Genomic DNA, 13,095 nt, shown 5'->3' on the forward strand with positions numbered 1-13,095 from the left:
GTGAAGGTCTGAAATTTAAGGGATCCTACAAATCCTTTAGAAAATTACTAACAGAACTTAAAGGATATACAACAATCAAAAATAGACTTAAATAAGATTCGGACAGACTTTACCTGATTCATTCTTGGCAAATCCATAATGTTTTCTTCTTTTTTAAGAAGTTCATCTTGCCATTGTTTCAGATATGCCTGAATATCAACCTTCCCCTTTCCTACTTGACAAAAAGAAAAAAAAAAAAAAAAAGAGAAAACAAAAAAGAAGTGAACAAACAAGAACTAAAAGCTTCCTATGAAGGATGATGAGCTGAAGAACAGGCATCCTCAATGTCATTCCTTCTCAACAGAGCAGTGGGGCCAAGGACTAAAAAGGATCAGAGTTTTCATTGCCCTCTCGCTGCCCAGGACTGTACTTAGAGAAGAAGATACAGCGTTAGCACTACGCTAGAGATGACGTTAGAATACATACATATATCATACATACATACATATACATACATACATTTGTCACCACACCATTTCCCAGCTCTACTCCCCCAAGAGACACAGTTACCAAACATGTCCCCAGGATTCTTTACCCTTTTCTGGGCTGCTCTTCAAAGAATCACGTTCAAGACTATCCCCAACAGATGAAACTACAATTTACGAGAAGAAAAAGAAGAAAAAGTTATTTCTCTGAGAAAAGAGGACCAATGGTTCATTTCCTTTTATCAAATATTCCTTACTTAAGGATCAAGACCCTAACCAATCCCTGTGTTCTCATAACAAGTTAGGCTGAGAAGAAACCACATGGTAAGATCTGTATACTTACTATAAAAACAGAAGCCACCATGAGGCTGGAGATCACAAAAGAAACTGCCAACAGTTATATCAAGCAAGTAATCTTCATGATGTTCATGACTCATTTCTTGAACAGTGGTGAGAACGGTACCCATGTGTTACAGACAAGGTACTTCTGGATTTTTAAAAACCAAAAAAGGGTGTCTTCCAAAGAAGGAAAACTGCACAGCTTTCCAGGGTATTTTATCAACGTCACAGAGTCCACAAAACTTTTTTCAGCTTGCTTGGTTTAAAATGGAAACAAAGGATTTTGAAACGCTTACATATGTGCCCCAAAATAATTATGGATTTGGATATTTTATTTCTTGAGGCAGGAAATATAATTTCTTTATGCCTTGAATGCAAAAGTGAAATGGTCATCACTTCAACAACCACTGCAACAGGTTGCCTGATATGCTGACAAACGCTGACCAAATACACTTCCCTATTTCCATGCAATTCCCCCATCTCCATTTACTAGTTTTCAGAAAAGTGCTCCCCATTTTTCACCAAGAGATAATTAACAGAATCTTTCTAATATTCTGCGGGCAAAGCGTCACACTCTGGAGCTTACCACTGAGTTGGCTGAAGTGGATTAGTTCTTCTTTTGAAAGATCACCACCCTTGGAAGGGCTTAGAGATTCTACTTCAGTAAAAGCTGCAATAAATAAATAAAGTGGGTTTAGGGCTCCCAAGCATTACCCAAAGCAGTGAAAAAAAGCAAAAGCTTTGTACAGACAAATGATATCTATCAAGAGAAATGGTGCTGGAGCAGGTTAAGTCCTTCCCAAAGAATACATCACTGTGGAAGAACTGTATTATAGTTATGGGACTGTACTGTAGCCAGGACTGGTGACAATAGGAAGAAAAGTAAAGCTAAGAAAAAAAAAACATGCAAGATGTTAAAAGCCACTACCTCTCACCTACCTGGAGGGATGTGCAACTTAAAAAGAAGCTTGAGTTTGTCTGTGAAACTTCCGTTATACATGATATCTGTTAGAGGAAAGAGGCAAGACAGTCTGTTCAACTGGACCAACCTTTAAAAAACACCCTCTTAAACAAATACAACCCAGGGAGGTTGGAACTGCACATGTCCTACCTTACATGGAGTATAATTAGAAATGAAGCTTAAGGAAGGGAGTATCACCTGCATCTGAGCCTGGGCTTTGCCTACACTGAGGAAAGAACACTAATAATGTCTCTAACTTACTAAAATGAAACCCAGCACCAAAGAAATAATGTCTTCTCAGCATTTTCCCTTAAATGTTTGTTTCCTGAACAATGTCACTTTGAAAACAAGATGAAGGGAACAGAGTAGTAAATCAAGAGAACTTTCAGTTCCCCAGAGATATAAGGCATTGGTCATCTTGCACGATCTGTGTATGAGATGGCTTAGTATGAGGAAGCATTTATCATTAACCAAACAGGCTGGGCAATGAGATCATACCATTTCCTAACTTTCTGACATTTTGATGGTAAAGTCATGTTTAAATTTAATCTCAAATAGCAGGTTATTCTCCAGGGGATTAACATCTCTGGAAAGTTACTAGTTTGTAAAGCCTTGTGTTAGCTATTTTATGGTGAAATACAGACAAGAAAATGAAAGCACAGTTCCATAACTTCAAGCCTTTATAATTCACTAAATAGTGTAGCTCCCACTCTCAAGCTTATAAATGTAATTTGAGCATTTGGCTTGCCATTTAAATAGTCTTTACATTTAATGTCACATGATAAAAATGAGACTATTTGATCCCAAGTTAAGAGGCTAGTCTCCTTAGGGTCTTTATAAAGTGTATGGAAGGTGATAGACTCCAGGACTATTCCCAAGATGGGAGTTCCCTTGTGAATGTGCTGCATATATGTGTTGTTCTCATACCAAAAACACAGGCAAATTGTTTGAAGTTTATCAGACAGTCGGAGCTCTCATCCATTAGTCTGAATGTCCACAATGCAAGCGAGTCTCTGTTTGCACAGTGTGACCAGGGGCTCAAGAGGTGACAGAGAATCCTGAATTGCTGGCAATCAATCCGATACTGGTCAAGATATGGCAGACTGGCATCATGATGTTGCAAGACAGGACTATTTACATTCCAATAACAGGAAAGAAAGTGCTCCTTCTGCAAAGAAAAGATAAAATATTAGATTTTCTGAAACAACTCTCTCCAAGTGAAAGATGTGGGAAGTTAACTATGTAATTTGATTTAAAGCTGACATGAAAAACATATGTTCAATCTAGCTTTTATCTCAATTTGTCAAAACTGTTTCATACCTGTAACACAGTCCACCATTAAGATGGGTGTTTGGTAAGTGAGAAAAATTGCACATTACCTTGAATAACTCATATAGCTCTTCAAGATCACCAGGACTGAATTTTACATCCTGGGACACAACACGTAGCTGGAACAAAATTAAGAGAAAATTAATTAATGAGTCTTCTCTCCTTGGAATAAGCCTGTAGGATAAAGTTATGGGAGACTTAACCTTAGATTAAAAGACACTGTTTGAATATTCCAGGTTTGGGCATGTTACAATTAGAAGTAAGAATAGAACTACTTCTTAAAAGCAATCAGAAGATTATAGAATCATAGAATGGTTTGGGTTGGAAGGGACCTTTAAAGGTCATCTAGTCCAACCTCCTGTTATAGACTGAAAGAAATAATTTCTCCCAAAAAAATGAATCTTAAAGTTAGTCACATTACTTGCATACATGGAGCCTACACTATGAAACCCAGGACATAAAACTCAATTATCTATAATGATGTAACATATAGCTTCCTTTATAATGGCCAAATGCATGTTCAGTTCTCAACAGTGAAGCTGATTCCTCATTTTTTCAATTTAAGAAAAAAATATGTTTACAGCTTTTTAAAACAAAGTTAGCTACACGACCAGATTCCACCTTCACAGTAAGTATGTTTTGTAAAGTGAAATACAACAGTTATCATCTTAGCACAACCAACAGCATGATTTAGCATTAGTCGCTAGAAGCCACATTTACTACAGAAAGAAGCACTGCTTGTTAAATAGACTAGTATTGTCATCAGTTACTGGAAATGAGCCACTGAAGAAAACAGGCAAAGGAAGCACCTTGCAACCTCCACCTTCATTCAAGAGTCTGAACTTGAAGGATGGTATTGGCAGCTGAAGAGCTACCACACCACGGACACATGACTGGACATCCACACACGCCTCAGACAAAAAGCAACCCTCGTTGAACACAGTACAATCATCTCTTCAGTGACATTTGGGGTTGCAGGTGATTAATTGTTTTACTGTAGCACTGTGGACATTTTACAGTGCTCTATGCCTCTACAAGAAATGATTAACAATTAACAACAGCAGATAGAAATATAGGTCAGCCTGTTCCAATAAATGCAAAGCATCAGAGATATGCCAGCCTTTAGAAGCCTCTGCAATGGTGTTACTTGTAAAGAGACCAGAAGGTCATGCTGTGATTCACAGACTAAAAACATCACAGGCAAAACCTCAGTTAACAGACACCCTGCAGACAAGAGGGATTACAGCATATAAAAGCATATATTTGGCCCTTGAAAATGTAGCTCTTCACAGAATTTTCCAAAACAGAAAAAGTATTACCAGAGGGAAGGGTTTAGCTCTTCCAAGTCACTCACCACATTCTGCTTGGTCGTAGCTTCTAACGTCTGGATCACACAAAGCCTGTTCCTGCAGCGCATGCTCTCAACATCCTCATGTCGAATATCACCGTATCTCTAAGAAGAAAAGCATTGTTCCATTAAATCAGCTGTTGCTACACACATCTAAGCAGATATTTTTGTCTTTCTTGTAGCTAAGCACAATACAAGTATGGACACAAAGGAAGAGCCCAATAACTCTGAGCAAAAAATCATTTATTAGAGCACTAACATTCCCCCTAACAGTGTGATTTTTAAAAGGGCAGGTGTTTTAAAGAGTGATGGAGAAAGAAGAAACTGGAGCAGTTCGCTGTGTGGGAAGACAAAGGAAGGGATTTTACTGTGTGTCAGCTCTATATCCAACGCTGCTATCACACAGTGACTACTACTGCAGGGTAGCAGAGTCTGTGAGTATTGTTAGGTCTTGAAGTTCACTCTAGTGAACTTCAGAAATCAACTGAAGTGATTTCTGAACTGTTCTTAGCTACCTCTGGAATTTCTGAAGGACGGGGAAGGTGTTTGAGCATAGGAGTAGAATAAATGTGATTTACCTTTAAAGAAAAGCAGGATAGTAGGCAAAAACTAGAAATAAATTCCCAGAGAAATCGTGGCACAAATTATTAAACAAGTGAAGTCAAAATAGAAACAGATATGATAAATTAAGATCATGTCAAATCAATTTAATTTCCTCCTATGAGGAAACTGTCTAGTTTGTAGAACTGAAACAGCGGATATGATACATCTTTACTTCTGTGAGGTTTTTGACACTCCAGCCACACATGCAACCGGGAAGACATGGCCTAACCACAATCACTATGCAGCATGTGCACAACTGGTTCTAATAACAAACTTCAAGGACAATTGAGGGATAAATGATCAAATTAGGCAGGACTTTGAGAAGTTTTTCCATCGTGTGTTTTCTTCCCATTTTCAGTAATGTACTTTAAACTATGTATTAAAAACTGCACCACAGTCATAAAGAGTCCAAGCACATGAGCTCTGAGGAAAGGTTAGAGGAACTGGTTGTGTTGAATCTAGAAAAAGAAGAGATGACAGTTCAAAGGGTAAATAATGAACAACAACCTAACAGCAACAAGGAATTGAGGAGAAAAATGCAATTGCCCATACTCAACAGCACTTTATGAGCATCCAAGAGGAATTAGACTGGATATTTTCTGACAAGGACAGAGAAACCCTACAATAGGCTAAAGTATTTGCAGATTTTCTTTTGTGTCAGAGTTTTAACAACAGTAGACATTTTTCAAGGAGGTATGCTGGACAGGGAGCTGAACTAGATGACCTGTGGAGCTCTCTTCCAGAACTGTATTTCTATGTTCCTGTGAAGGCCACGACCAGCCTACTTCTGACTTGAAACAAAGAGGAAGCAGAGAGAAATTGCATCTCTGAATCATAACCCATTCACTGGTCTGGCTTCTGGGCACTGGTATTGTGCAACGGCCTCAGCAACAATATAAACAAGATGTATAATCTAATTCTGAATTAGTGTGATGCGATAAAATGTAACACGTTCTTCCATTCTCTAGTTAAATGTGACTTCTTCATACCTGATTAGACAGCCAAAGAATGAGTCTTGCATTTGTGCCTGAGTCATAAAGGCATGAAACTGAACATCATTTTAAAATTCAACTCTGTATCTTTTCACTTAATCTCATTTATCTACCCATGCAAAGCAACAGCATCACAAAGAACATCTCTGTTCACTTATTCATGATTTGTAACTAGATCTATCTGCAGAATGACAACTTCCCATTGCAGCAATCATCCCATTTTGAAATTTGTTTTATTTCCACAGTGATACCAAAATAAAACCCTTCAGCAGAACAGAATTGTGTTGAAACTGTCTGGTCAAAATGGGAAGCAGGAAATTGATTCTCACTTTGTATCAGCAGTTCTCAAACAAGGGGTTTTGACACTTACCAGCACTTAAGAAATTCAATTTCAGCTGAGGAAAAAAATTTGCATCCAGAAAACAGGTTATGAGATAGAAATGGGGATACAGGCCTAGGAACAGTGCCGTCAACTTGGAAGTGGGAGATTCAGTTTCAAGGATCTGCCCAAATCAATGTTCAAAAGCTATACCAGATCAGAGGCTATTGCTTTGCTCCAGGCACCTGCCTGCAAAGGCAGGGGAAGAAGAAAGGGAATTTCTTTTGCTTTGTTTTTCAGTAACAATTCCATCTCTGGGAAAGATTCAGCTTACACTTCAGAATGCAATACAGAGCACTTCATTATTTATCATCTCTGTTCTTTATTCTGCAAATATTCATCCTCACTGTGAGATCTCACCATGACAAGACCCATAATAGTTTGCAACTATTCTTACAAGAATCTTAAAGTGTCCTACAAGCATGATTCTTCAGTATAACATCTTGTGAAACAATACTGATAGCCCAACACTATAAAGACACTTAAAGAAAACTTACATTTCTGATTCTTTCTTGTCTTTGTTCAACCCACTAAAGGCAAAGCCCTTTTCTCAGTAAAAATCAAAAGAGACAGTTCTAAATTACACAAATTACAGTTAGTTAATCTTTTTCTGAGTCAAGGCCAGGGCATTTTTCCAAGAGATGTATTGTGGATCTTTCACTAGAAACATATGACTGAATCAGTAAAGAAAAAAAAACAAACAAAAAAAAGCAGCTAAAAATAACTAGCTAATAGAAAACCCAAAGTGTGAACAAATCTCTTCTCACAACTTGCCTTTCACTTCAGGTGGGCTGAGCAGAAACCTATATACAAATGGATTAATACCATGATACAAATCATGCCAATGAAGGAAACGCCTCGTGAAAATCTGAGAACAAAAGTAGAAGGAGAATCTAGACCTATTTCCTCCCCATTGCAGAGCTGCAAAGTTAGACACTGCAGAAATCAAACTTGCAAATTGGAAGAAAATGCTAAAAGATCCTAACTGGTCTTCCTCATCCAACACAAATCTAAACAGTCATTAAACCCATACAATGAACTACTCAAGTACACAGTTTCCTGCACAGGTTGTTATGAAATGTTACCACTACCTGCAATGTGCAGTAATAAGTCTCAAATTAGTAAATGCAAGAACGATTTCTGCTGTACTTTGTAATTTAGTTGACATATTAAAAAAGTAAATGAGGGATCGCAGTACATGACCTGTGACGGAACTCCACTCAGGACAGCTCAGCAAGCACTTCCAGGCAGTTAAAAAACCAAAACAATACAAAAAAACCCTATGCCATAACCTGTAAGGTCTTCAGTGAGGCTCAACAAAATACAGAGCCCAGTTTCTAGATAAAATTGGACAGCTCTTCTACTCTAGTTTGTACAGCGCAGCTGTACTATTTTTAAGGTAGCCCATGCAATGTAAACACTGCATGGGATGTGAAAACATACCCACAAGAACACATACTTCATTCGACTCTCGGATCAAATCAGTAATATCCACTTTTGGATGGTCACTCTTTGTATCGCTGAGGCTGGAGCCCTGCTGCACAGCTGGAGGCAAAGGACTGTCTTTGTTAGTGACACTGTCAAAAAATCTGCACAAAGCAAACACACGAGAAATCAGTAGGAACCAGTTTATCACAACAGAACAATAACATTAGCAACTACTGAATAAAAAGTGTGCAGAGAATGGAAAATAGCAAAGAATATCAGCATGAGTAGCACAAATATGCTGTAATAGTAACAAAGATAAAAAAACATGGGAACCACCTATCCAGAGGAGGTTATAGAGCTTCTAGCCCTGGGATTTTTTAAAGACCCAGCTAGACAATACCATGGCTGATGTGATCTAAGTGCTAGCAGTAATCCTCTGTTGAATGGGAAGTTAGACTAGAGACTTGCCAAGGTCCCTTCCACTCAGCATTTCCCTGGTCTTCTAATCCATCTAGTAAGGTTGTAATACATAACTGGGAGAGAGGAAAAGAGGCTTGTTCTGAACTGTGACTGAGGCAGTCTTAATTCCCTCAGATGCACAAATCAAGACATGCCTGATCTGCACCTATTCATCATACCTACATAACCAACTTAAACAGACCCATTATGGAGGCTGGCCAAGTCCTGAGGAAGACATATCTGCAGACTGATGGCTTCCTTCTTCTTGAGAAGAGGCAAACTACTGTAATTATTTTTTAAATAGACCAGCATGCTGCAGGCTGGATTAACTGTGCAACAGAAGTATTACAGCCAGATAAAATGTTGAAAGCAAAAGTTCAAAAGGAGTTCATAATAAATCACCAAAATCTTGGGTGTCAAGTAGAAACAGCAGTTTTTTATTAATTATTGAATTAAATCAATTAATTAATGAATTTAAAATTTCATTACACTTCTAGATTTTAGATTTTAATATATTTAAACTGGGTGAATATACTCTTACTGTTAGTTTTTTTTAAGTGTTAAATATTTAAATGAGTACAGCTAGGTTTTACAATAAATACCAGGCTGCATGGTCTCTTATAATAAAAATTACATCTTCCTCATTAATTCTGTAGCTCTACGCTATTCAAACATGCAACACTTGAAAGTCTCACTAAAAGGAAATTCTTATTATCAGTTCTTAATAGTCATAACTTGGGGACTCCTACAGCACAGTCATTTTGTTGTTTTAGTACCCACAATACACAATCACAGCAACAACAGAATTTAGGTAGGTAGTGAAGCAAAAACTGCAAGCTTTGCTTGCAGTACATCAGTTTAAGATGCATTTTATGTTGCATATTTGAATTTATTCTTCAAATGCTAATATAGAACAAACATCTCGTCATGATTGTCCTCATTGCTTTATTTTTTTTGACTTATTTAATTTTAAGCCATGAGCAGTAGAGGAGCCAGGAGCCTTTTAAACTACAAGAACAGGATGTAGAATATGTTGTCAGTAAGTTAATGCCCAAACTGTTTGGAACAGTCTTAGTGTGCTCTAGATTACCCCATGATTAAGGAAAGCCACCTTCTATAAGTGATATAAATACTAGGCAAAACCCACACTGCTTTTACTTTAAAATACAAAAATTGGCAATGCTTTTAGAAGAACTTTATTGGAGAATGGGATTTTCAGAGGATCCAGGCACACTTTACAGCCACCCATTCCAGAATTTCAGCCTGAGATGAACACTTGATTCCTTTAAAGCCTTTGGAAGTCTTGATCAAACGTCTTCTCAGCTTCCCAGAATGACTTATCTATCTGTAATTATAGTAGCTGCTATGCAACCCCTGAGAATAACAGTTACACTGATACCTGTTGAGAACAGTGACTGCTTCTGCATCATCCTTACAAGTCAGCAACTTCTCCATGTTGTATTCCAGCACTGCGAGACCCAGCTGCAAGATTGCCTTTATTCCATCATAGAAGAAACAGTCCACCACATTGACTGCACTTTCAATAGGCAGCACGCTGATAAAAAGGGTAAGGAACCAGGAGAGAGAGACCGAGGAGAAAAAAGTCATGTCCGACATGTGGTCTGTCAACTGAGGCAGATGAACTCTGATGAGCTCCTCAAACACTGCCTGATCTACCAAGGCACCTGCAGGGAAAGGATAACAAAACCACCACCCAAATCTTAATACAGAGAAGCATACTTTTCTCAGAGCATCGGCCAGAAATAAAGCCCATGTCCTAATGCAACTTTGTCAAAAAAACAAAAACAGGCCTAGCTGCATGGAACACAGGCTTCATTCCCTGTGCTGGAAGCTATGCACTCTATGCATGGGTCTAGAGCCTTTCTGCAGGCTGTGAAGTGTGTTAGCAGTTTGGGGGTGTGTGGCTACTTCCAGTGATTCTCCTGTCAGCCAATACACCCTCTCTGCAATGAGAGAGAAACTTCACATCCAATTTTCCTCTAGCATATACACCTGCAAGTACTGAGTATGAGATCAAAGACTAAATCTGGACCTGGAGTAACTCTTTTTCCTTTATTTAAGCTGTCTAACTTTCAAAGAAATAGTATAAATTGCAGTTATAATTCCAAAAGAATAATGTAATAGTCTGACTACTTCCTGAGTAGTTATGCCTAGAGTAATGACAATATCTGAAAAACATATCCACTCCTACTTAAGGAGCCTTGGGACAGTCCACTTTCTACTGCAAGTACTGAAACAAATGCAACAGTTTCTCTCCACTGTTCTGTCTTCCACTCATTCCTTGCATTTGCTCTTAATGAATGATCATTTACATTCAATTCTAGATAGATAAAAAGACAGACGGATGTTACCAATGATTCGACGATTGAAATAATCGGGTAGCATCCTTTCACACACAGCAACCAAAAGCCAGAATGCTTCCTCCTCTTTAGCATACAGCAGAAGGACTGATGTCAAAATATTCATTGCCTGTAACATTTAAACAGAATGGAAGCATTTATGAGGAAAGATGGTGAAAACACAACTGTTGTAATTTTTTAAAATTTATATTTCTGAAAGCACTTTACAGCATGTTTTTAGAGTGCTGGGATAACCTACAGTTGTATCCAGTGTAAGACTTTTACCTCTATATTATAAAATACAGAGCACAGTATTCAAACTACTTAAAATATTTTTAAGTGCTAAAAATGTTGTAAGAACGCAAAGGCATATATGAAGTGGACATGACAGCATTTATCAATAAATTCAAATACAATGTAAAAACCCATGTTACACATGAAATAAGCAAAGTGAACTACTGAGCAGTGACTGATTTTATGAGGTGCCACTATACTGCCATCATGCGCTAATATTTAGACAACCAACACTAAGAGTCTCAAAACTGCTGTACCTGACAATATCCAATTTGGGGATTCCTGTATGCATAAGCTGTAAGAACTCTCCTGAGTGCAGAAATTCCTGTGTCACTTTGAAAAGCAGGATGCTCAGGTAAGGAGCGACGTAAATCTCGTTCAATTTCATCAGTAGCTAAAGTGCAGGTTCCTAAGGACTTTTCCACCAACTCAGTGTAATAACCAGGGTTGGACGCCATATCATTTACAGCACCTGCCAATACATTGTATTGCATAGTATTAGAGGACAACAGTCAAGTATCTACATGATTGTCTAATTTGTATAAAAATTTTTGGTGTCTACTGAGGTACCTCATGAATCTCCAGATGCTACTGCAGTACTGTATCAGACTAATTCTACTGAAATTAATGGACTTACTCTGAAATGAAAACAGAAAAGCAAACCAAAATAAGGCTTGGAGGAAATCTAAGTCACTTTCCATTATAAAGTTGATTTTTTAATTATTTTTTTTTTGCACTGGGGGCAAGGGAAGCATCTTTTCACCTATGATTTTGCCCAAGTTTTCTGGCAAACACGATACCTTTCCATATGTAGAGCTGGGAACAGATTAGAAAAAAACAGGCAAAGGACTGATATTTACCTAATTCATTCCATAACTATGTCAACACCTTCCAAGACAGAGAGATTAGTCTGGTAACAGAAGCACAAATGCCCATGTAAACACTCAAACAAAACTAGTAAAGATAAATCCATGTTCACATGTCCTCAAAGGAACTGCCATACAGTAGGCTGAATTATGAGTACAAAATGCATTTGTTACAATAAACAGATCTTCTGGAAGAGCAGAAAACTCTACCCAGGGGAACACAGTGAGTACAGCTAGTGGTAAAGGTCCTGGGTGGCTCCTCAAAATCTGCAGCTTGTTTTCTGAATCTGACACAGGCTTCCTGTATGACCCTGCTCAAGTCAGTGGCTGCTGCTTTTCCAAGTGTTTCAGTGAACAGAAACAGAAAGTGCAGAGGTCCTGTAAAGCAGTGTCTTAAATCCCTGGGCCCCCATTTCCTCAAGTTAAGTGCTCTGATACAGGTGTGTTCTACAGAAGAAAGTCACAAAAGCACACTCAGAGCTTTGGAAAGATCCCATGTGTGTAAGAAAGTCCACAATTCCTGTACATCTCGCTCTTTAAACCAAGCAACAGCACATAGCAAAGAGCTGCCAATAACTGGGGCCAAATTCCTTTTTGTGTGTGTGTGTGTGTCTGGTAATGCTGTCCTCTCAGAAAGCTTAAATCAAAATAACTGAAACACAGGCTCACAAACATACTTTTCTTCTTAGCAAGTAAAGAGGCTTTGCTGAAATTGATTGTCCCCTGGCACAGCATATTCTTATTGTTATTTTTCAGTTAAGCTTGATGTAAAAGAAGCAGATGCAGGTTTAGTTTGAAACAATGCAAAACAAAATAATAGACAAAACTGTAATTTTAAAGTGTCTTTCCTCAGAAAAATTTACATATATTGCCAAAGGTAAGAGCATTTTTTGTCAGACTATGTTCAGTCAGTAGAACATCCATGTAGAACATCCATACAGTAGAGTTCACAAAATGGATCGATTATACTTGCTACACAATACCTGAGAAGAGTAGCCAGAGCTCTCCTCTTAACGCCTCTGGTATCCCTCTTACAACAAGATCTCGAGTCTTCTTTGTTCGAAACATACTGACACCATGTCCCCGTTCAACAAAGAGGATGTTCCAGGACTGTTCTTTCATTTTTTCTTTCAACTATGAAAAGCAGAAGACAAGCATTAAAGTATACTGGAAGATTCTCCTCAGGTTTCAGAGAACAGGACCAAATTTTGCTCTAGTTATATACACATAAACTGGAAATGACAGCATTGGCATCCGTACTGATACATGAAAT

General features: G+C 38.1%; 1 protein-coding gene across 4 annotated transcripts in view; it reads right to left on the reverse strand.

Annotated features, from left to right (window-relative positions):
• The window catches only part of TBC1D8B (TBC1 domain family member 8B), a 36,177-nt gene that overhangs the window by 5,550 nt on the left and 17,532 nt on the right, over positions 1-13,095 (reverse strand). For 3 of the 4 annotated variants that reach the window (XM_026848485.1, XM_026848487.1, XM_026848488.1), the window contains 12 exons: positions 12,806-12,956; positions 11,214-11,428; positions 10,675-10,792; positions 9,702-9,987; positions 7,875-8,004; positions 4,448-4,546; positions 3,144-3,212; positions 2,692-2,932; positions 1,743-1,808; positions 1,390-1,473; positions 575-631; positions 114-214 (listed from right to left, as the gene is read on the reverse strand). In XM_026848485.1, the coding sequence (XP_026704286.1) occupies positions 114-214; positions 575-631; positions 1,390-1,473; positions 1,743-1,808; positions 2,692-2,932; positions 3,144-3,212; positions 4,448-4,546; positions 7,875-8,004; positions 9,702-9,987; positions 10,675-10,792; positions 11,214-11,428; positions 12,806-12,956 (1,617 nt within the window). The remainder of the gene's footprint in view (positions 1-113; positions 215-574; positions 632-1,389; positions 1,474-1,742; positions 1,809-2,691; positions 2,933-3,143; positions 3,213-4,447; positions 4,547-7,874; positions 8,005-9,701; positions 9,988-10,674; positions 10,793-11,213; positions 11,429-12,805; positions 12,957-13,095) is intronic. The other variant, XM_026848486.1, reaches the window with a different exon arrangement.

The sequence above is a fragment of the Athene cunicularia genome, assembly GCF_003259725.1.
Source record: "Athene cunicularia isolate RWA chromosome 4 unlocalized genomic scaffold, athCun1 chr4_part3, whole genome shotgun sequence".
In the NCBI taxonomy this organism is placed as follows: domain Eukaryota; kingdom Metazoa; phylum Chordata; class Aves; order Strigiformes; family Strigidae; genus Athene; species Athene cunicularia.